The sequence below is a fragment of the Ammospiza nelsoni genome, chromosome 12, assembly GCF_027579445.1.
Source record: "Ammospiza nelsoni isolate bAmmNel1 chromosome 12, bAmmNel1.pri, whole genome shotgun sequence".
NCBI lineage: Eukaryota > Metazoa > Chordata > Aves > Passeriformes > Passerellidae > Ammospiza > Ammospiza nelsoni.
Window position 1 is genome coordinate 2,114,385 of NC_080644.1, and position 21,452 is coordinate 2,135,836.

At 46.9% G+C, this 21,452-nt stretch overlaps 1 protein-coding gene across 1 annotated transcript; it reads right to left on the bottom strand.

Moving 5' to 3' along the window:
* Positions 1 to 7,594: 7,594 nt before the first annotated feature.
* Positions 7,595 to 19,872, bottom strand: LOC132078610 (1,25-dihydroxyvitamin D(3) 24-hydroxylase, mitochondrial). Its single transcript, XM_059480858.1, has 12 exons — positions 19,678 to 19,872; positions 19,376 to 19,566; positions 19,050 to 19,143; positions 18,304 to 18,400; positions 17,153 to 17,244; positions 15,745 to 15,856; positions 14,329 to 14,474; positions 12,557 to 12,723; positions 12,301 to 12,379; positions 11,156 to 11,350; positions 10,014 to 10,125; positions 7,595 to 8,668 (listed from the first exon to the last, which is right to left on the bottom strand). Exons 1-12 carry the CDS (start codon positions 19,870 to 19,872, stop codon positions 8,655 to 8,657), a joined length of 1,494 nt encoding a protein of 497 aa, XP_059336841.1. The 3' UTR covers positions 7,595 to 8,654.
* Between the last annotated feature and the right edge of the window lie 1,580 nt (positions 19,873 to 21,452).

Sequence of the window (21,452 nt, forward strand, 5' to 3'; positions counted from 1 at the left end):
CATCCCATCCATCCCATCCCACCCCATCCCATCCCATCCCACCCCACCCCATCCCATCCCATCCCATCCCATCCCATCCCATCCCATCCCATCCCATCCCATCCCACCCCACCCCATCCCATCCCATCCCATCCCATCCATCCCATCCCATCCCATCCCTGCCATGGCAGGGACACCTTCCACTGTCCCAGGTGCTCCAAGCCCTGTCCAACCTGGAATTGGGAACTTCCAGGGATCCAGGGGCAGCCACAGCTGTGCCAGGACATCCCCACCCTCCCAATACCCCAATATCCATCCCAATATCCCACCTAACCCTCCTCTCTGTCATTTGAAGCCATTCCCTGCATTCTGTCCCTGCATATACATGTATAAATATACATCAATATAAATTCTCTATCAATTCTCTCTCCATCTTCCCTGCAGCTCCTCCAGGCCGCACTGAGGTCACCCCAAAGCTTCTCCAGGCTGAACAACCCCAATGTTCCCTCAGAGCTGGGGGTTCCCAGTGTCCCAGCTGTGGCACCCAGGCTGGGACACTCCCCTTGCAGGAGGAACCTTTCCCTCCTGCCCCACCCTGGGCTGGATTTTGGGGTGTCTGGTTGGAAATGTCTCCGGCTGAAGGTTTCCCCCTCAGCCCCTGGCCTGGCCCTGGTTGCTCATTAAACCCCTGCTATTAATAGCAGAGCGCAGGGAGGGAGTGCAGGTTCAGCCAGTGCATTCTGCTACCCAGGCATGCCAAAAATAGGCTCACAAAAGTCCAACCCTGATGGAACTTTAACTGTCCTCAGTGAAAAACCCCACATACTATACTAACCAACTGATCCCTGACACTCACCTCCGGATTCCTCACAAGCTGCGGGATAAATGTGTTTAAAACCTATCATCTGTTTATATGTATTGATTTTAATATTTACAATATATTCTTTATATTTGCAATACCTCTTTTGGCTGTATTTCTGAATTAATGCATGTATTTTCTTTTCCTGCTTTTCAGCTAATAAAGTGACATGAAGCTTCCTCACAAGCTGTGGAATAAATGTATTAAAAACCCCATAATCTGTTTATATGTATTCATTTTTAATATTTACATTATATTTACAATATATATTTTTATATTTACAATACCTCTTTTGGCTGTTATTCTAAATTAATACATTTCTTTTCCTGCTTTTCAGCCAATAAAGTGAAATGAGGCTTCCTCACAAGCTGTGGAATAAATGTGTTTAAAATCCCATCATTTGTTTATATTTATTAATTTTAATATTTACATTATATTTACAATATATATTTATATTTACATTATATTTACTATATATCTTTTTATATTTACATTATATTTACAATATATCTTTTTATATTTACATTATATTTACTATATTTTTTAATATTTACAACAAGAGCAGCAAGGTAGAAATGGCTGCATATCTCTGAAAATTTCAGCGCTATCCTTGCACCAAAAGGGTTCAGCTTCTGGCAGAAGTGAAGTTTTCCTGCTCATTTATTGTCCAAGGTTTTCACACCATTTAGAGGTGCTGGCTTGGGGCTGCTGTGCTGCGCCTGGAGGTGTTTGGGAGGAGCTGCTTTCTAAAAATCAAATCATGCCATGGGACTGAGGTGGTTTCATGAAATGCCCTTTCAAAATGAAAATGAAGAGTTGTTGACATAATGATGTTCAGAACTGCGGATTGGGAGCTTGACTGGAATAAAAAACTTTGTCCTGGAGGAAATTTTATATCAGCCCTGCTAATACTAATATCGACTCCAAGTTCTCCAGAAGATTCCTTCCCATAAGATTTGCATCCAGCTGTTGTGTTTTCTCTCTCCAAAACTTTTGCTAAAAACCACCTTCACTTCAATCTGGTTTTCAAGCACAGAAGAACTTTAAATTTCAGGATCATTTAGGAAAATAGCAAAAATAGCAAACCCATTGTCCTTCAGCAGGGCCAGTGTGGGCACGTGGCTCCACAGCACAGCCCTGACACTGAGTGACCCCCACAACGTTATTTCCACATCTCTCTTTGCCCAGGGGCTTTGATTTCCCCAGAAATTCCAGGGTTTTCCCCTGGGTGCTACCCACTTCTATAAATAACACACTCCTCTTTCCATGCCACAAATCCTTTTTGACAAAAATAAATATTTTCCAGCCTGGCACCGCTCTGAGTGCCAAGAGAGGCTCGGGGGAAGCAGCAGCCTCCCCAGGGGATGTTGAACATGCAGGAATCCCTCCGTGCTCTGTGTCTGAGGGCACCTGCTGCTGGATCAGAGCACAGATCAACACCTGGCACCAGCCCGTCCCTCCCTGCCCAGCTCCTGCTGCAGGCACCACAATGAGCTATTTTTAAACCTTTCTCCCATTCACCTGGCTCCACACACAAATAAAACTTCCCCCGGTGCCGTGGGTATCTGTTGCCTCACAGCTGACAGGGGTTCTTTGGGCGATGAGTTTCCCTTTCAGTTCTGCCTTTGGGCAAGAGGAGTTTGCAGGGTTATGAATCACCTGCATTTGGAGCTCCTGTCCTGTCTGGAACGTGTCTTGGGGCACACCTTCCCCTGTGCTCCCTGCCAGCTTCCCTCAGAGCCTGGCCCTGTGCTGGGAAGTTTTTTTGCCACTGTTCGGCAACAAAAACACCTTTTGGAATTTGTTCTTTTCTCCTTCCAGCCAGAAGGGAAGTTCCTGAGAAGTTCTCGTGTATCCAAAGTGAAATTTTAGCGTTTAGAACAAAAAAACTAAAGTCCTGCTGGTTTTGGTTTAAAGTGAAATATTAATTTCACTTTAATATTTAAGAACCGGAGGGATTGCATCCCAAAATAAATTATTCAGCACCTGAAGTTCTCTTAACAGAGACCTTTGGGACCTTGCTTGTTTCTTTGGCTGCACATGGGGTTGGTGTTGCCCTTCCCATCCCCAGACACAAATTGGTGCCACCTTGCTGCTGTTGACTGCAGCAGTTCTGCAGCCAAGAGCTGAGTCAGAGCAGCCCTGTGACCCTGCTAAAACCGAGTCTGCACAAAAAGGTTTTGGTCAGGGTCAAAGTCCCAGGATCCCTGTCACAAAAGGGGGTGAAGGACAAGGGCACATAATCAGCCTGCAAACCACAAAGTTCCTTTTGTGGAGGAGCACCTTCCCTGGGGAGCTGCAATCTGCACAGGGCTTTTATTGCAGGTGAGCAAACCACACCTGAAAAATTCCCCCAGCTCCCTTCTCCTTTGGGGTGGGTGTGAGCAGCTCCCAGCAGGGACCAGCTCTCTGCATTTCAGGAGAATTTCACTCCCAGTGACTCCCATTAACTGGTGTTTAAATGAAAACATCATCCAGAAATAGATCCATAAATAAATCATCCTTACAATCATGGGTTTGAATTCTTCTTGTAACTCTATGGCTCTTTCTGTCCCCAAAAATCCTTTTTGATCTGCACACAAATAGGTATTTAACAGACAGGTGGGATGCACCACTCATTCTGGAGCTAATAAATCTGATAAAATGGTATTTCACTGCCCTGCAAATGTTTCCCTCAGCCTGCACTTCTTATCACCCCTTCCAGGAACACTTTGGGGTGAACTTTGAAATATTGAATTTTTGTAGGAAAGCCTAATGCCTGATCTCTTATGGAGCCAGCTTCCCTTTGTGTGTCTTGAATCACAGAATCACAAGTTAATTTAGATTGGAAAAGATCTCCGAGAATCCAACCTCTGCCCAGTCTCCTCCTCGTCACCTAAACCAGAGCACTGAGTGCCTCCCCCAGTGGCAGTGGAAGCCTTCAATAAGAATGTCCAGGGTGTTCAGCTACTTGAGAACTTTATATCATTGCCTATATGATATAAAATATCTCCTGGTTTTTCTCTGTGTTTATTTCATTTTACTGGAGTGTGCTTTGAAGCTTTTCACTTGTGTTGAAATCCTGAATGTTACAAGGAGCATTAAAGCTTTTTTTTTCCTGTTCCTCCAACTACAGCCAGAGGGAAGACAGAGCACCAAAAGCTGAGCAGAGCAGGTGGGGATAATCCCAGTTACCCTGTTTTTCTGCCCAGAATCTTGCTCCCAAACTCCTCCTTGTTCTCCTCCTTCTCCCACTGACAATGACCAAGGTCTGGGCCCGGCTGGGTTTCTCCTGTGTTCCGTGGTGGCACAGACGCCCGGCCCTGCAGTGTGAGGAGGGGGTCTGGAGTGTGCAGCTGAGCTGGGGTGTCCCTGCCAGGCCACCCAGGCAGGGCTGGCCTTTGCCCGTGGCTGAGCTGGCTCCTGGCTGACCCCTGAGCAGATATCTGGGACCTTTGTCCTGCAGAAAAATGGGACAGAGCCTGGCCCGGGCATTGCCCTCACCTGCAGGGCAAGAGGGGATTTTTGAGGCAGCTTGGAAGGCTGGATAAGTGAACCCATTCTGCCTGAGGCTTCTCAAACATTTCCTTTCCATTATTTCCATTAAATCTGGAGAGCCGTTTTCCCTTCTTCACCTCGAGCCAGCCCCATGCTGCTGGAGTTCCACCTGCGAGCACACCTGGAGCATTCCCTGCTCCTCTATCTCCTGTTTTTCTGTGGAGCACAGTTCACCTCACAATGAATCAGATGAGACTCTGATTTCCATTCCGGAGCTGATAGTGGAGGGTAAAGAGCCATGGACGTGCAGGTTCCAATTTGGGGTGATTTTTGCACTCCTGGCTCCCCTTTATTGCCCTGCTGGGTGCAGTGCCTTCCCTTCCCTTCTCCCTTCCCACTGCCTGGAGTTCACCCAACCCTTGGAGAATTAGAGGCAAACAGTTTGAACTTGTTGAGAGGAACATGCCCAGGAAAGCAGAGGATCATTTTCCCTGGTTATTAAATGCATTCCATTCCACACTTGTTTTGACATTGTCCCTCGGAGAAAAATATTTTCTTTTATGGAGAGGCCTCGTTGTTGCTTTTCCTGTCAGGGATTATTGCTCCAGAAGTGTTCAGCTCCATCCAAAGCCTACAATGTAAAGTTCTTTAAAATTCCTTCTGGACCCGAGTCCTACAGCTGAGGCTTGACTTGTTGGGTTGTTCCAAAGCCTCAAATATCACACAACTGAGATAAAAACTGTGGACAGGAATTGAAATTCGATGTAGTCTGTCCTCTGACATTCCCATAGCAAAGAGTGTGGGAATATAGGAGATAGAATCCATACAGGGCTTGGATGAAGCATTAATGAAGTTCTGGGTGAACAGACAATAAAAGCTCTGGTTTTCACTCTCTTCAACTCTGATACTCAAAAATACCCCAGAATAAATAGAAATGAATAAGCACAATGCTCAATTTTCACACTTTTCTCCAAGCCTTGCCTGAAAGGAGACGTTAAAACAAAATTTGAATGCAGCCACCCACGCCTTGAGCTGTCAATGCCCAGGTTCTCAGGGGAATTCACTCATTCACACAAGGGATCAATGAGCTGCTTCAATCCCAACAAACCTCTTGTTTCAACTATCTGAAGCCAAAACCAGCTTTTTCTGCTAAAGCTACAACTCTTCCATGAATTTTCAAGAGATGTGCCCCAAAGGACTGAAAATTGTCCAACTTTCTCCTTTTCTGAGAGGCCATAATGCATTAAAAACCCACCCACCCACGGGCAGTGCCATCGAAGTAAAAATGAAGTTTCACATCTGTAAAATGAGCCATGGGATGAATTTGTCCTGAAATGAACTTCAGCTGGGAGCAACTCACAGAATTTATTTTTTAGATTTTGGGTTATTTTGCACCATTTATTGAAGTATTGTAGAGATGTGAATTCTGCCCCTGGTTGTTGAGCACAAAGGTCCTTCCCAGGCTGGAGGGGACAAACCTGAGCAAAACTGACAAAATGGGAGCAGGGAAAGGTCCCTAAATCCCTCTGCAGGGACTGACGCAGAGCTGTGGCACATCAGCTTGGCAGGAACAGAAATTCCAGATTGCCAGGCCTGAAGAATGACATTCTTATCCATAAAAAACCATGGATTATTGGCTCCAGCTTTGCCTTTTCAACTCCAACACGCCCAAAGCCTGAACAGAATTAATTTCCAAAGCCTGAACAGAATTCACTTCCTTTTGGACAGGTAATCCTCACTCCCTTCCCTGTAGGGACAGGGAATGTGGAGGTGAATTAATCCCATTAAAGCTGTGATCCTGCTGCCTTCCTCTGAGGAGGAAATGATCCCAGGGAGGTGTTGTTGAAATGGAAATTCTGAATGAGGGCCTCGTTCCAAAGCAGCACAGGGCTGCTCTGATTTATCCTGCTGGGCTAAAGGGTTCCAGATATTTCTATTTCTATTTCTATTTCGTTATAGCTATAGCTATAGTTAGTTAGAGTTATATAGTTATAGTTAGTTATAGTTAGCTATAGTTATAGTTAGTTATAGTTAGTTATAGTTACAGTTAGTTATAGTTATAGTTAGTTATAGTTATATGTATAGTTATATGTATAGTTATAGTTATATTTGTAGTTACATTTCTAGCTATATTTATAGTTATATTTATCCAGAAACAGAGGGACAGGAAAGCTCTGAGCTGGTGCCTGAAGTGGGAGCCTGCCCTGGTCACTCATTGTCTGTGCAGTTTGATAATTACCTATTTCCTGAGTCAATGGCTTTGGACATTCACTCGGAGGTAGGAGATTAATGAAGTTCTCTGAAAACTTCAGGAACCTGAGAAACTCCAAAGATTCCGGAACTGCCTTTTCCAGGTCACTGGTGGCTGGTGACCCAGCAGAGAGCGCAGATTTGTGCCTGAGCTGGTGCAGAACCCACCCAAACTCCCTGACAGCAGCACCCCTGGGTCCGCTGCATTGAAATGGCAAAAACCCCGAGCGGTTCGCTAAATATCCACCTGGGATTTCCTGCCCAGGGGCAATCAGGGTTTCGAAACAGCCGCTAACGAGGCTGTCAAGGTCAGTTCAGCGAGATATCAGCACTTCTATCTGAGGTTAAACCATCAGAACGTTTGTGAGCACTGAGAGATGCCTGGAATCGAGGTATCAGCACTTCTCTCTGAGGGTTAAGCCATCAGAAGGTTTGGGAGCAGCAAGAGATGCCTGGAATCGAGATATCAGCACTTCTCTCTGAGGGTTAAACCATCAGAAGGTTTGGGAGCAGCAAGAGATGCCCGGAATCCAACAAACTGTTTCCCTTAGCATTTCTTCCATACTGGCATAACTCCATTGGCTCTAATATTAAATTAATATTACTACCAATAAATTATGATGCTGTAAGAAGAGGCTTTGTGGGGTTTTTGTCCCGGGTTTTGGGTAGATCTCCACATGGACCTTCACCCCAGCATGAGCTCCCTGGGGATGGATTTCCCATCCTCTGCTCCCAGTGTCACCTCACCCTGCCAGGAATGCTGCTGAGGGATGGCATTTTAAAAATATACATAATTTCTACTGATTCTGCAAAAATTCCAGCTGTTTTCACCTTTCCTCAGAACTTTCCATGGATTTTATCTTGTCCCATTCCCCTCCCTGGACCATTCCATGCCAGGCAGAAACGAGTTCAGACTGTCCCAAGGGGGCAGAAGCCTCTTCTGCAAAGCTGCAAAGACTTTTAAAATAAATAATGAAAGACTAATTCTAGAGAAAAAATAGAACTCTTTATTTTCTTACAAAACTGCCTAGAAATATTCAGATAATGCACAAAAATTGTTTTATACATTGTTTTGGGGGGTACATTTACATGTCTGAGCATGTCAGAGGAGAACAAATGAAAACAAGGGACAGACCAACAAGTAGTAAGAACTTGCAGCATTTCAACATGTAAAAAAATAAATTCAGGATTATATATAGAGATAAAGCTGTAGTTGAAACTGCAAAAGTGTAAAACCAGCAACCATAACAGCCAGAATCCAGTATTGCTTGGAGGGCAGTGACAATTTGAACTTTTAGATATTGCAGTTTCCACGAGAAATAGACCCCCTGGAAATGTTTGGGGTCCTCATTTCCTGCAGAATTGTCCTTGGAAGCATAATTTTCTGTTCTTCATCTCATGCACCTATCCTGTCAGGATCGTCACCATCAATCTGCAGAGGCAGAACCCATAGGATTCCAGTGGCTCCATTTCCATCCATGCAATGAAAGACCACAAAGCTTTTACAATAAGAGTGGGATAAAATGGGTGGTGCAGGAGCTGGAGGGATGGAAATCCATGGGAAGAGCAGAGGGTGTGTCAGGCACAAGCCCAAAGCAAAGCAATAAATCTTGCCAGGTGCATTTCTCCCCATTTCCCTCCAACCCAGGACGCCAAGGAAATGTCTTTCTTTCATTATCCCAATTTCCCATGCCTGTTTTAGCCTTTTCCAGGCTCCCAGCTCCCTTCTCTGGCGATTTGAGCAGGACTGGGGCAGTTTCCTCTCCCACTCTGCGCTCCCAGGGCCACCCCAGCCCTGCCTGGTCCCAAACTGGAGGAACTCTCCCCAAACTGGGCAGCTCAGCACCCCCAGGCCCTTGGTCCTGCACTAAACCCCTGGATTCCCACAGCCCAATGACAGCACCCGGCGTTTCCCTCTCCTTTTAGGCACATTTTCCCCAATAAAACAGTCTGGGAGCTTTTCCTGGTGCTGTTCCTGGCCCAGCAGTGGCTCAGGGGATGTGGTGCAGCTCTTCCCTGCAGCCTCCAGAGCTCTGGCTCCCACAGCTCATGTCTCTCTCTCAGGAAAAGGCAGCAGCAGGGCTGTCCTTTATTTCTTGCCACCTGTATTGAGCAAAAAAAATTATTATATTATATTATATATTATATATTATATATTATATATTATATATTATATATTATATATTATATATTATATATTATATAATATATATTATATATTATATATTATATATTATATATTACATTACATGTCAAAGCAAACCACACTGAACAAACTTCAGTTAAAGGAGTGAATATTCAGATTATACTGGGATGTATTTTTTTCCTGTGATGTTGGCTGGTAAAAAATATCTTCCCCAGCATTGAAATGTCCTGGATTTCTATTGGAGGATTTCATTCTGGATCAGAGACTTGTTTTCTCAAGTTAGGTTGTTGCACAAATATGTTATTTTGTTAGCTCGTTCGTATAAACTTGTGAGAAAGAAAATCCTAGGTTCAAATATTTAAGTTGCAACACTGCACAACTATTTACAAATAGATTTTTCTCTGTCCTTCTGCCTCAAATGAAGTTTTGTTATCTAAACTCTGCAGTGAGCAGTTCCTTCACTAAGGCATCTTCTTTTTAATTTGCAAACTGATGCCCAAGATCAAATGCTCTTTTCCAGGAAATATCTTTGGGACTGCAGTGAAGTTCTAACAACCCCTGGCTGTTATTTTCTGCAGCACTGGGTATATGCTGATTCCCCCCTTTTTGGGCTGCATCAGGAACAGAAATGTGGATATAAAATTGAGTCCAGAGCCATGAGCTATGAGAAATACAGGACAGTTCCTAATAAAACACCGAACTGGGACAGCATTCATTTGTTAAAATAAAGACCCAGGATGGCTCAGGCCCTCTGAGGATGAAGAGCAGACAGATATCAGCTGTTTACCCTCCCATTGGCACAGAAATCCCGGTGCAGGTACAGCAGAGCCCGCAGTGTGCAGGAACACAGAACTCCGGTGTGTGGTTGTGCACAAGCAGGACACAGGTGTGTGTTTGTGAGCCCAAGCAAAGCACAGGTGTGTGTGTGTGTGCCCACAGAGAACACAGGTGTGTGTTTGTGAGCCCAAGCAGCATCCAGGTGTGTGTTTGTGCCCAAGCGGAGCACAGGTGTGTGTTTGTGAGCCCAAGCAAAGCACAGGTGTGTGTGTGTGTGTGCCCACAGAGAACACAGGTGTGTGTTTGTGAGCCCAAGCAGCACCCAGGTGTGTGTTTGTGTGCCTACAGAGAACACAGGTGTGTGTTTGTGAGCCCAAGCAGCACCCAGGTGTGTGTTTGTGCCCAAGCAGAGCACAGGTGTGTGTTTGTGAGCCCAAGCAGCACCCAGGTGTGTGTTTGTGCCCAAGCGGAGCACAGGTGTGTGTTTTATGCCCAAGCAGAGCACCCAGGTGTGTTTGCCCGTACCTGCTCGTGGCTGGAGGGCGATGGGCAGGGCCCTGCCGGGGATGAGGATCCCCGAGTGCAGCGTCTCCAGCGGCTCCTGGTCCGTGGCCAGCACACGGTACCTGCGGATCAGCTGCAGGGACACAGCACCCACCAGCTGTCAGGGCAGCATCCCCAGCTGGGCAATAACCTGCTCCGACTGCATCATCAGAGGGCTGAGCAATTGCCTCTTTCAGCCATATTACAATATACCCAAACTATACTATATCACACCAAAGAAAAACCTGTGACCCTTTCAGACAGTCACAACACAGCTTTGACCCAACTGGCCAATCAATCCAACCATCAGCAGTGCCCAATTAAGAAATCACTCTCATAAACTGTTGAGAGTTTTTTGCAGGTTAAGGAGTTTTTGCAGGACAATGGCCATAGTCAGCCGATGCACAATCCAGCCTGCTTGGGACAATGGACACGTGCACAAACAATGGATAATGGACATATTCAGAAATGGGGCCGGTATATCCTTGAAAGAGATACAAGAAGAAGAGTCATCAGGACTCAGCAGGTTTGTCAGTGAGCTTGGGAAAGTAAGGAAAAAGAGAAGTCATGGCCAGACAACCACAGCAAGATGCATGAAAAATTAGATTATCCAATCAGCATTCTATTTTAGAGGCATGAACAGCTAGGATTAACCAATCATGTATTAGCTAGAGACACGTTGACAGTAGAAATTTATAATAAATATAGTCTTTTTAGGGAGATAATAAACTTGGCTTCACTGGATCATACTGGTCATGGTGTGATGTCCCTGAACCTCCACACCCCACAATAAACAATCTCCATATGTGCCAAACAACAGGAACAGCAAATACTCCATAACACATTCCCCATGTGCCAAACAACAGGGGCACTGAATACCCTATAACATATTCCCCATGTGCCAAAAAACAGGAACAGTAAATACCCCATAACACGTTCCACATGCGCCAAACAGGAGCACAAATAGAGATAAGAATCGTTTTCTCTTCTCTGAGCTTTCTCACTGCTTCCCCAGGAAAATCCCTTGGGAAGGCTGTGCCTGCTGTGCCCACAATGAGCATGCTGGGCTGTGCCCGTGCTCACTGGAGGACAAACCCGCCCAGTTGCCTTTTTGGGGCGCTTACCCAGCAGAGGGCCAGGTGCAGCTGCAGCTCGGCCAGGCGGCGCCCCACGCACATCCTCCTGCCGATGCCGAAGGGCACGTGGGAGAAGGGGTGGATGGAGCCCCTGAGCAGCCAGCGCTCGGGCCTGAACTCTGCCCAGCCCCTGAAACAGTCCTCGCTGCAGCCCAGGGCGTGGCTGTTGATCATCAGCACCGTCTGCAGCAAGGCAGGACAGGGAACAGGTCACAGAGACACCCCCGGATCCCGAGGATGGAGAATCATGGCGTGCGTCAGATACGTGTCATGGTATTGGCTTCTGGCGAATATTAAAGTGGGTTCTATATGTGTGAGGCTAAAGTGACTTTGTTATAAAGATATAGTTTTTATTTCTGCTGTTAATTAAGGTTGGGCATAGTAGTGAAATAGTTATGCTTGGTTAAAATACCTACTTAAATAAGATAACATCCAATGAACATATGAAGAAGACCCTGCTACACATATACCAACTATTAACTCTCACAGCTAAAAACAGTGTAGACCAAAGCCCAAAAATTAAAAGTAATAAAATAAAAGTAATAAAAATAGGCTAAAACCCACAAGCAAAAAATACTTGTGCTCTGAAAAAGTAAAACCAAACAAAAGCTGTACCAAAAAGTTCTTAAAATATGTAAACTAGTTTAAAGAAAAAGTTTCCTATGCATGATTGTTTATGAATATGCAACAAACTAATGTAAGAGAAATAGTACATAAAAAGTGTTTCTAAAACAAGTGTACTCTTAGCTAAGTACCAAGATACACCCAACCATAATAACCTTTACTTTATAGTCCTTGTCTCCTATTGTCCTTTAATAAACTTTTTAAATTTTCACAAGAAAGTGAATGCATTTTTCACAGCACAGCAGCTTCCTCAGGAGAGGTCAAGGAATTCCCAAAAAATCAATTGGAATAGCTCATCAAAATTACTTCAGGCAAATATTTCTGTCTAAGTCCAGCTGCAGTGGAGGCAGGTGTGGGTTTGTGTTTATGGGAATCCTTGGGGTGAATCCCTCATTCCTTGTCCTGGGGCTGGTACTTTGGCAGAGCCAGTTTGAAACTGATATATGAGCAACTTCTGTGGTTTAAAGGGCAATTAAAAATATCCAAATAAACAGAATTAATTGCCTTACCCCTTTGGGCAGCATGTAATTTCCCAGAACCATTTCTGTGTCGATGGTGCGGGTGGTGAAAGGCACTGATGGGGTTAATCTGCAGGGAAAGAGAACCATGGGTTAAATTCCCAGAAATTTCCCTTCTTCTATCTCTCATATTTTCCCTCAAACAGCAAGATGAACAAAATTCTGTGTGCTGAAAATTAATTTCTCCCTTGTACAAAGAAGCTGGTGAAACACTTGGGGATGGTTTTGAAGGATTTGGGGATTTTACCTCATGGACTCTTTCAGACAGGCTTTCAGGTAGGGCATGTTCCTCAGGCTCTCAGCACTCGGGCTCTGCTGGGCACCCAAAACTCTCTGGATTTCCTGGAAAAGCTTCTGCTGGACGTGAGGATTGCGGGAGAGGTTGTACAGAGCCCACAGCAAACTGTTGGCTGTCTGGAACAGAGCAGAAGGAAAGGTGAAGCTGTCCTTTTGTAGGCATAGAAGGAAGAATTTGCCCAAAATTCAAAGCAACGTTTCTGGCTGGGCACAGCTTTATGGAGTTATGACAGCCTGAGGGGTTATGAGCCGTCCCAGTTGTCGTGAATTAATCCCAGAATTAAAAAATCTGGGGATTTCAGGTCAAAATCCAGGGATTTAATGTAAAAATCCATCTGCACTTGGGCCACTGAGGCAGCTTCAGGATGAGCTCACTCCCAGGTGTGCTGGTGCTCAGGTAGGGGAAGGAAGGGGGGAACAGGGATGATTTGAACCCTTGGAAAATCAGCTTTACCATCTCCATGCTGGAGGACCTGCACCTAAGGAGGGAATTGGAGGAATTTAAAGCCTAAGGAGGGAACTGGGGGGATTTGAACCCTAAGGAGGGAACTGGCGGGAATTTAAACCCTGGGCACATCCCTGGTACCATTTCCATGCCAGCAATCTGCAGCTAAAGAGGGAATTGGGGTAATCTGAGCCCTAAGGAGGGAACAGGGGGAAATTTGGACCCCAGGGAGGGAATTGGAGGGGTTTTGAACCCTAAGGAGGGAATTTAAACCCTAAGGAGGGAAACTGGGAGGATTTAAACCCTGAGCACATCCTGGGCACTGTCTCCATGCTTGGGATCTGCAGCTAAGGAGGGAACTGGAGGGAATTTAAACCCCAAGGAGGGAACTGGGAGGAATTTGGACTCTAAGGAGGGAAGCAGAAGGATTTGGACCCCAGGGAGAAAACTGGGAGGATTTGAGCCCCAAGGAGAGAATTGGAGGGAATTCAAACCCTGGGCACATCATGGGTACCATCTCCGTGCTGGGGATCTGCAGCTAAGGAGGGAGTTGGGGTAATTTGAGCCCTAAGGAGGGAACTGGGAGGATTTAAACTCCAAGAAGGGAACTGGGGGGATTTAAACCCTTGGCACATCCCAGGTACCATCACCGTGCTGGGGGTCTGCAGCTAAGGAGGGAATTGGGGTGAATTGAACCCCAAGGAGGGAACTGGGAGGATATAAACCCTGTTCACATCGTGGTTACCATCTCAACACCGGCGATCTGCAGCTAAAGAGGGAATTGGGGTGAATTGAGCCCCAAGGATGGAACTGGGGGGATTTAGACTCTGGACACATCCCAGTTACCATCTCCACACTGTTGATCTGCAGCTAAGGAGGGAACTGGGGGGATGTGAACCCTGATGTGGGAACTGGGGGAATTTAAACCCTAAGGAGGTAATCGGGAGGGTTTAAACTCTAAGAAGGGAACTGGGGGAATTAAACCCTAAGGAGGTAATTGGGAGGGTTTAAACTCTAAGAAGGGAACTGGGGGAATTTAAACCCTAAGGAGGTAATCGGGAGGGTTTAAACTCTAAGAAGGGAACTGGGGGAATTAAACCCTGTTCACCCCGCGGTTACTGTCTCGACGCCGGCGATCTGCAGCTAAGGAGGGAACTGGGGGGATGTAAACCCTGATGAGGGAACCGGGGGAATTTAAACCCTAAGGAGGTAATTGGGAGGGTTTAAACTCTAAGAAGGGAACTGGGGGAATTAAACCCTGTTCACCCTGCGGTTACCGTCTCGACGCCGGCGATCTGCAGCTCAGCGATGGCAGCGTACAGCTCCTTCCTGGACAGCTGTCCCCCCGAGTAGATGTCACACAGAAAATCCCCCTGCGGGTCGGCAGAGTGCTTCTGCAGCCGGCTGTCGATGGAGTGCTTGGCTGGGGAGGGCAGCGAGAGGGAAAATCACCCACAGCCCCATAGAACCCCTGCAAACCCACAGCAGCGCCAAGCTGGGCTCTGCTTGCAAGCTCTGGGTCAGTAATGAGGGTATTCAGAGTGAATAAAGAATGGTGTTGTCACTTCTCAAACCAACTCAGTCCCAAAAATCGCTTTTCAGCTCTTAGGAATTCTGCTCTCTTAAATTAGGGGAGGAAATCAGTGGCACATTGAGGGAAATACTCAGCAAACAGAAACAGGAGTGTGTAAAATTTATTACCTGGGGTTTTCAAAGGGGATCAAGGTGTTAGAAAATCAAAGGGATTTAGCACCCAGAACCCCCGAGGGGAAATGTAAACCTGGGATTTACCAGGGGAAGGCACAAAGAGATGCCAAATTTTGACATGCTGGGGGTTTTTTTAAATAAAAAGAAACAGGTTTTGCTCAGGAGTATCCCAGCTGTTAAAACCAGCTCCTGTGAAGAATTATTCACTTTAAGTGAAGGTGTCAGACTGGTTTTTCTGAGCAAAACTGGTTTAAAGTGTCTTTCCTAAAGCCCATAAACCAAGAAGCAATAAAATAAGAGAGTGTGTGGCTGGCAGGATAAAAAGCCTTGGGACTCAAATACCCAAGGGAAATATCTCAGTGTTACAACCTTCCAAAAGCTTTCTCAGCCTTTAGTTATGTCTCTCATTGTTTAAATCAATGAAATTTTAAAATATTAAAAATAAAAACTTAATTTCATATCTGGAGTTTGAGTAATTTTTAAATTTGGAAGGCAAAATCACTTTAAATAGTCAAAAAGCCAAACTGAACTTTATTATTTAAATTACTTCTGGGTTTAATATTTACAACTATGCTACAGGTTGTCCAGAAAAGATATAATTTCTTTTTTTTTTTTTTTAGCAAACAGGTGCACAATTCTTGTTTCCCAATAAAACAAGTCATTGAGGGAAGTCCCTTTTCATTTATACCCTTGCCTTTATAGAGATTATAATTTTTAATTTCCTTTTAGGACAATTAAAATGGTGCCATGACACTGCTGGCTCCCAGAATCCTGGGATTTCCCTGGGAATTGGGTATTGCCCCACAGCCTGGGTGTTAGTCACTAAAAACTGCTCCCACATTGAATAATCCCTGTTTGGGTACAGCAAATGTGCTTTAATCCGTGCTGAAGGCAGGGATTAACAGCAGCAAGCATGGAAAAATCAATCCCAGCAAGGAGAGGACAGAGATAGAGGGAAAGGAGATAAATTTGGGTTAAATAATGACCTGTTTTGAATATATCATCCCATGCTTTGGTGTGAGCTTGCCAGACCTTGGTGTTGAGCCCCTTGTGCAGCTCCACAGGGGTCACCATCATCATCCCGAACGTGGCCATCATCTGTGGGGGAAATCTCCCTTTAACCCCTTTCCACCCTCTGCCTGCAGCCCCTGAACAGCACGGGCTGGGGAGCAGAGGGAGATTGCCAGGAAGGCAAAATTCTGGTGGATTTTCCATCCTGGACAGAGAGGATGGGTCTGAGTCTACTGAGGGCATGTCCAGGTAAAAATCAGGGGCAGCCAGGAGCCTCCTCAGTAAGGAATGCACCCTATTGATTTTTGGCCCCTGTTGGGAGTGGGACAAGGCATTTTTGGCAGTGCCTCCCTCTCCCTTGACAAAGGATGAGCTGAAATCCCAGGCAGGGCTGGCTGCCTGTGTGTGGTGGCTGAAGTGGGGCAGGTTTGGACCCCAGAGCACAAAGGCAGCTCTGACCCCAAACCCCACAGCAAACCCCACAGGCAGGCACAGTCCCAGCCTGCAGGGTCCCCAGAGAGGAGCAGAGTCACCAGCCGAGCTGACAATTCCCTCCAGGGCTGCCCTGATGCCCACTCAGCATTTCCCCTGTCCCACTAATGGTAAAAATTGTCATAAAAATATCTTATAAAATATGGATTAGCTTAGCTACCTCAGCTAACAACAGCTTCCAAGTACCTATGTGAAAACAGCTTGAAAAAGGAGAGCTCATTAACACAAAAATTAACAATTTTGGGGAGAAAAAGTTCACCTGTGATAACCAGGGATCTCTCTCATGAGAATCAGTGAAGAAAATATATTCTTCACAGATATAATATATATAATATATAATATATATATTATATATATACTATATATATAACATATAAAATATATATAATATGTCATATATATAATATGTCATATATATAATATGTCATATATATAATATGTCATATATATAATATGTCACATATAATATGTCACATATAATATGTCACATATAATATGTCACATATAATATAATATAATATATATATTCCATAAGGATACAGGCTCTCAAGAATAGAGAGACTTGATGGACAAGCAAAATACCTTTTACTAGCCAATACAGTAATTGGCAAGAAAGCTACTAACCAATTGAAGTTGTACACAAGGTCTGTGAAAACTGTACAAAAATGGGAATAAAAAGGGGTTTTTCCTGCATGGAGAACCTGAGTCCTGCCTGCTTTATTACAACAGACTGAGGCATTGCATAAAGGAGGCAGAAGTTCAGGATTAGCTGGGCACCAGTTGGGTACAGAAGCCTGAGCTGCTTTTCCCAGCTGACTCCTTTAAATTGCTGCCTCTCATTAACAGCAGCGGTAAAAAACCACCCCAGCCCCAGGAGAGACCCTCCCATACCGTTTTTACAGCCTTGATGAAGTTCAGACTTTCTTCTTCCACGTCCTGCTGCAGGAGGCCAAACCGCTTTCCATACAGCACCAGGCAGATACCTGTTGTTAGGCAATATTATAATTAAATTAATAAACAAAAGGCCGTGTGGGATGCATAATTTATCATCAAGGAATGGCTTGGGTGAGCCTTCTGAAGGTGTTCCTTGGTGCAGACCTGGCAGAGCAGCACTTGGAAAACACCTCCTGCTTGTTTGCCCTGGCCCCAGTGAGGGTTTCCAGCTTGGGGCCCTGGCAGCAGCATTTCTGCACAATGAGGAGTGCCACTGATCCCCTCATGAGAGCAGAGCTGCAGTTTTGGCTCATATTTGGTGAATTTACTGAAGAAAACTGAGTGGCAGGAGAGCAGGGCTCGAGGAGCATCTCCCACAGCATTCCCCCTCCTTGCAAGGACTGGCAGCATCCCACTCTGCACCTTTTCCACTTGTCCTTTTTCCCCACTTCTTTTCAAACTGTCACTTCCTATTTCTCCCTTTCCCAAAGCAGCCATCACCACTGACAGTGGAAACAAAGCTCCACTTTGAGGAGCTCAGCCCCGAGGAGGCAGCCAAGGGCAGCTGGGTCTGGCAGGGCTGGGTCAGTCACTGCACCCAACCCTCCCTGAGCCACTCTGTGCCCTGTGTCATCCCTGGCACATTCCTCGGTGAGCTCTGAAGGGCTCCTGAGGATGAGGCTCTGCCTTGGTAACTCATTCCAGCCCTTCTCAATCCCAGTGTAAACACTGGAACTGGGATTTTGCAGACTTTGCCTACAGCCAGCACTCTGTTATTGGAATATATCACTGATCCTGCTGATAGCTAACAAATATCACGTGGGCAAAAAATAACAAAAAATGTTATCTGATCCCACTCTAGATAAACGAACCATAACCTCCCCAATTTTTGATTTATAAATCATTGGAATGTTTGAATTTTTGGAAGCCATGCAGGCAGCTAGGCAGAAATTTATACTTGTGCTGATGAATTTTGCACTGACAGTCCCTGGCTGTTCTGCAACTCTCTTTGCATGATATTATAGCTGAAAGTTTAGAAATAATCAGCCAACATATTCATCCTTGATCATATTTGTACTGCAATGCCCTGGCAGGTGCACCACACTCACTTTCAAAAGACCATTTGTTGAATTCTGAATAGATATCTTCCATCTGGCCATTGTGGTCACAAATTTCATCTATTCTGTACATAAAATCCTCCAGGACCTAAATGGTGAGAGAAGAGAGAGAAAAGAAGGGAATAAAATGACATCAACTAATAAAAATCCGGTGTAATTCAGCATTTCAGCTGCCTTTTGAGCAGATAACAATCTTGCATGAGAGGAATCCTTTTGTTCCCTGTTCTTTGAACAAGATTCAACTTCCCCCTGTGTGAACAAGTGTTTGGATTTGTCAGGCTCCGGTGCTCCCATGAACCGTGCTGCCCTCGCAGGGATGCAATCCTCACCAGCTGGGGTTTCACAACTGGGATTAAGGTGTTTGTCACTGATGCTCCTCAGCCTCCCCAGGAGCACAGAGGTTAAGGACAGAGGTGTTCCTGAGGGGAGGAGCAGAGGAATGAAGGGGTAAAGGCAAAAATTACAGCATGCAGGAGAAGCAGGGAAAAGCTCTTTGCTGGAGCCTGGATCCTTATGGAATAATCCTGGTTTTCTGTGGGTTCACCCCCAGCTCCAGGTTTCTATGTGGTCTCAGACCCTGGCAATCAGTTTGTACTCATTATTCCCTGAATGTTCTGGGTCTGAGCTCGTGGTTTATCACTGTGGGGTAAATAAAGCTGCCCGGATAAACCAGATCTGCTCCAGCTCCCCAGGCTTGCAGGGGAGCAGAGAGAGAAGGGATTTCTCAGAGCAGGTACCTCATTGATCGCCGTGTCCAGCTTCACAACCTCCCGGGGCTTCATCAGCTTCTTCTGAAAGGCGCTTCTGACCCTCTGCCAGTCCTTTCCCTCCCTGCATCGAAACAAAAACAGCGAGTTGGAGAGGGAAAAGAGATGAAAAGAATGAAAACGGAAAACCCCAAACCCGCACTGCTGATGCTCCACCGCCCCGACGGCACAACCGGGGGATGCTCGGGGTCGGGATGAGCCCCGGCCACTCTCGGGGAGCAGCCCGGGACCCCCGGACCCGCTCCGAGCATCCCCCGGTCCCCGGCAGCCCCGCAGCCGCTCCGGGCAGCACTCACAGGATGAGCAGCCCGTAGGCTTCGCCGCGATAGTCGCGATAGGCTTTCCAGGGCTTGATCTCGAGGCGCTGCGGGCAGGCGCTCTCGCGGCGGTACAGAGCCTCCAGCAGGCACGGCGCCGCGATGTGCACCGAGTCGAAGGCGCCCAGCTTCATGCGGAAAATCTTCCCGAAGCGCCGGTGGTACTGAGCCTGGGGAGAGCCAGAAACCCGCGCTGAGTGCGGCATCTTCATCCCATCCCCATCGCCATCCTCATCCTCATCTCATCACCATCCTTATCTTCCTGCCATCCCCAGCCTCACCAGGGTCTCGTGCTGCCTCTTGAGCCCCCCTTTCCAGAGCACGTCGGGCAGGCTGCCCATCAGGGGCCAGCTGGGCGGCCCGGGCAGCGTCTCCGCCGGCCGCAGCGCGCTCAGCGAGGACGCGGCGCGGCCGCAGGTGCGGGCACGGAGCGGCCGGCGGGCCAGGAGGAGGAGGAGGATGCTGCAGCCGCCCATGGCCGCGGTGCCGGCCCCCGGGCGCGCATAGGTGCATTTATAGCAGCCCGAGGTGCTGGACTTTCATCCGCGCCAATGGGAGCCAAGGGTGGGGTGAGGTGGGGCGGCTGCCCGGCCCTGCCCGCGGAGCCCTCGGGGCAGGCGGGTCATGAAAGGGTTCAGGGAGGCAGGGAGGGCACCGCGCCAGCGCCTCCGCCCGCTGGCAGCGCGGGGTCGGACCTGCTGCGATCCGGGGATGCGCGGGTGGGACCCACAGGAATCCGGGGATGAGCGGGTCGGACCCACTGGGATCGGGGGTTATGCGCGGATCGGACCCGCCGGGATGCGGGGATGAGCGGATGGGACCGGCTTGGATCCAGGGATGCGCGGGTCTGTCCCGCCGAGATGCGGGGATGAGCGGATGGGACCGGCTTGGATCCAGGGATGCGCGGGTCGGAACCGCCGGGATGCGGGGATGAGCGGATGGGACCGGCTTGGAGCGCGGGGGTGCGCGGGTCGGTCCCCGCAGGAGGGGACGCAGCCGCTGGCAGCGGCTCCGCTCCTCGCCTGGCGTTCGTGTGAGCGGTGTCGTAGCGCTCTCTCTCTCTTTTTCCTTTATTTTTTCGTTTTTTTTTTTTTTTTTTTTTTTTTTTTTTAATATTAATTAGTATTTTTGTCCGAGCACCCGCGTGAGCGCAAAGGGCTGTGCTGTTCATCCTGCAGAGCGCAGAGCAGTTCGGTTTTCCCACAGCATTTTCACTTTAAAGAGACGGCATAAGAAAGTGCAGGGAACTGAGGAACGAGAAGTTGTGGGGTGTGAACTGCCCTTACGCCTCTCTGGTTGAGTAACCAGAAAAGGTCATGCGGGCATCACTGGGGAAGGCAAAATTCCCTTCACTGTGGGCGTTGTTAGCCATTAAATCCTGACAAAAATGAGTGAATCCCAGTCTTTTAATCAGAAACTGCACAGAAAAGCTCGAAAAATTTGAGGCTGAGAGGAGCGAGAAGAGAAGAGAAGAGAAGAGAAGAGAAGAGAAGAGAAGAGAAGAGAAGAGAAGAGAAGAGAAGAGAAGAGAAGAGAAGAGAAGAGAAGAGAAGAGTTGGATCCTGCTGCAAGACAGAGCTACCTGCAATCCAGAGGATTTCCAGGAAAGACAGCTTGGCTGCAATGGGGATTTGATTTTCTTGCACCCCACGCTACCTTTCCCTTCTTTCCCAATGCCTTTTGTGACTCAGCTCTGATCCCCTTCATGTGAGGGTTTGGCAGAAGCAGAGTGTGCAGACACCCTGGGTGTGTTGGACAGAGCATGATCAGGAGATGGATTTGACACATAAATAAACACGTCTCAAAGTCAAATTAATAACAATGCAAAGACCAAGGCAGCAGAGATCAGCAGAGAGAAAATGTACAAAAGGAAAGGAAATACACTGCAGAATCTTTCTGGGAGTTCTGCACATCCTTCCCAAGTGGTTTTCTGCAATGGGATCATCCTCTGTGGGCCACGGGGTCAGAGCACTTCCCAGGCAGGCTTTAAAGTTAAAGTTGGTTCAAAGGTTTGTAATTTTTGGGGGAGACACCACAATCACATTCTGTGATTTGT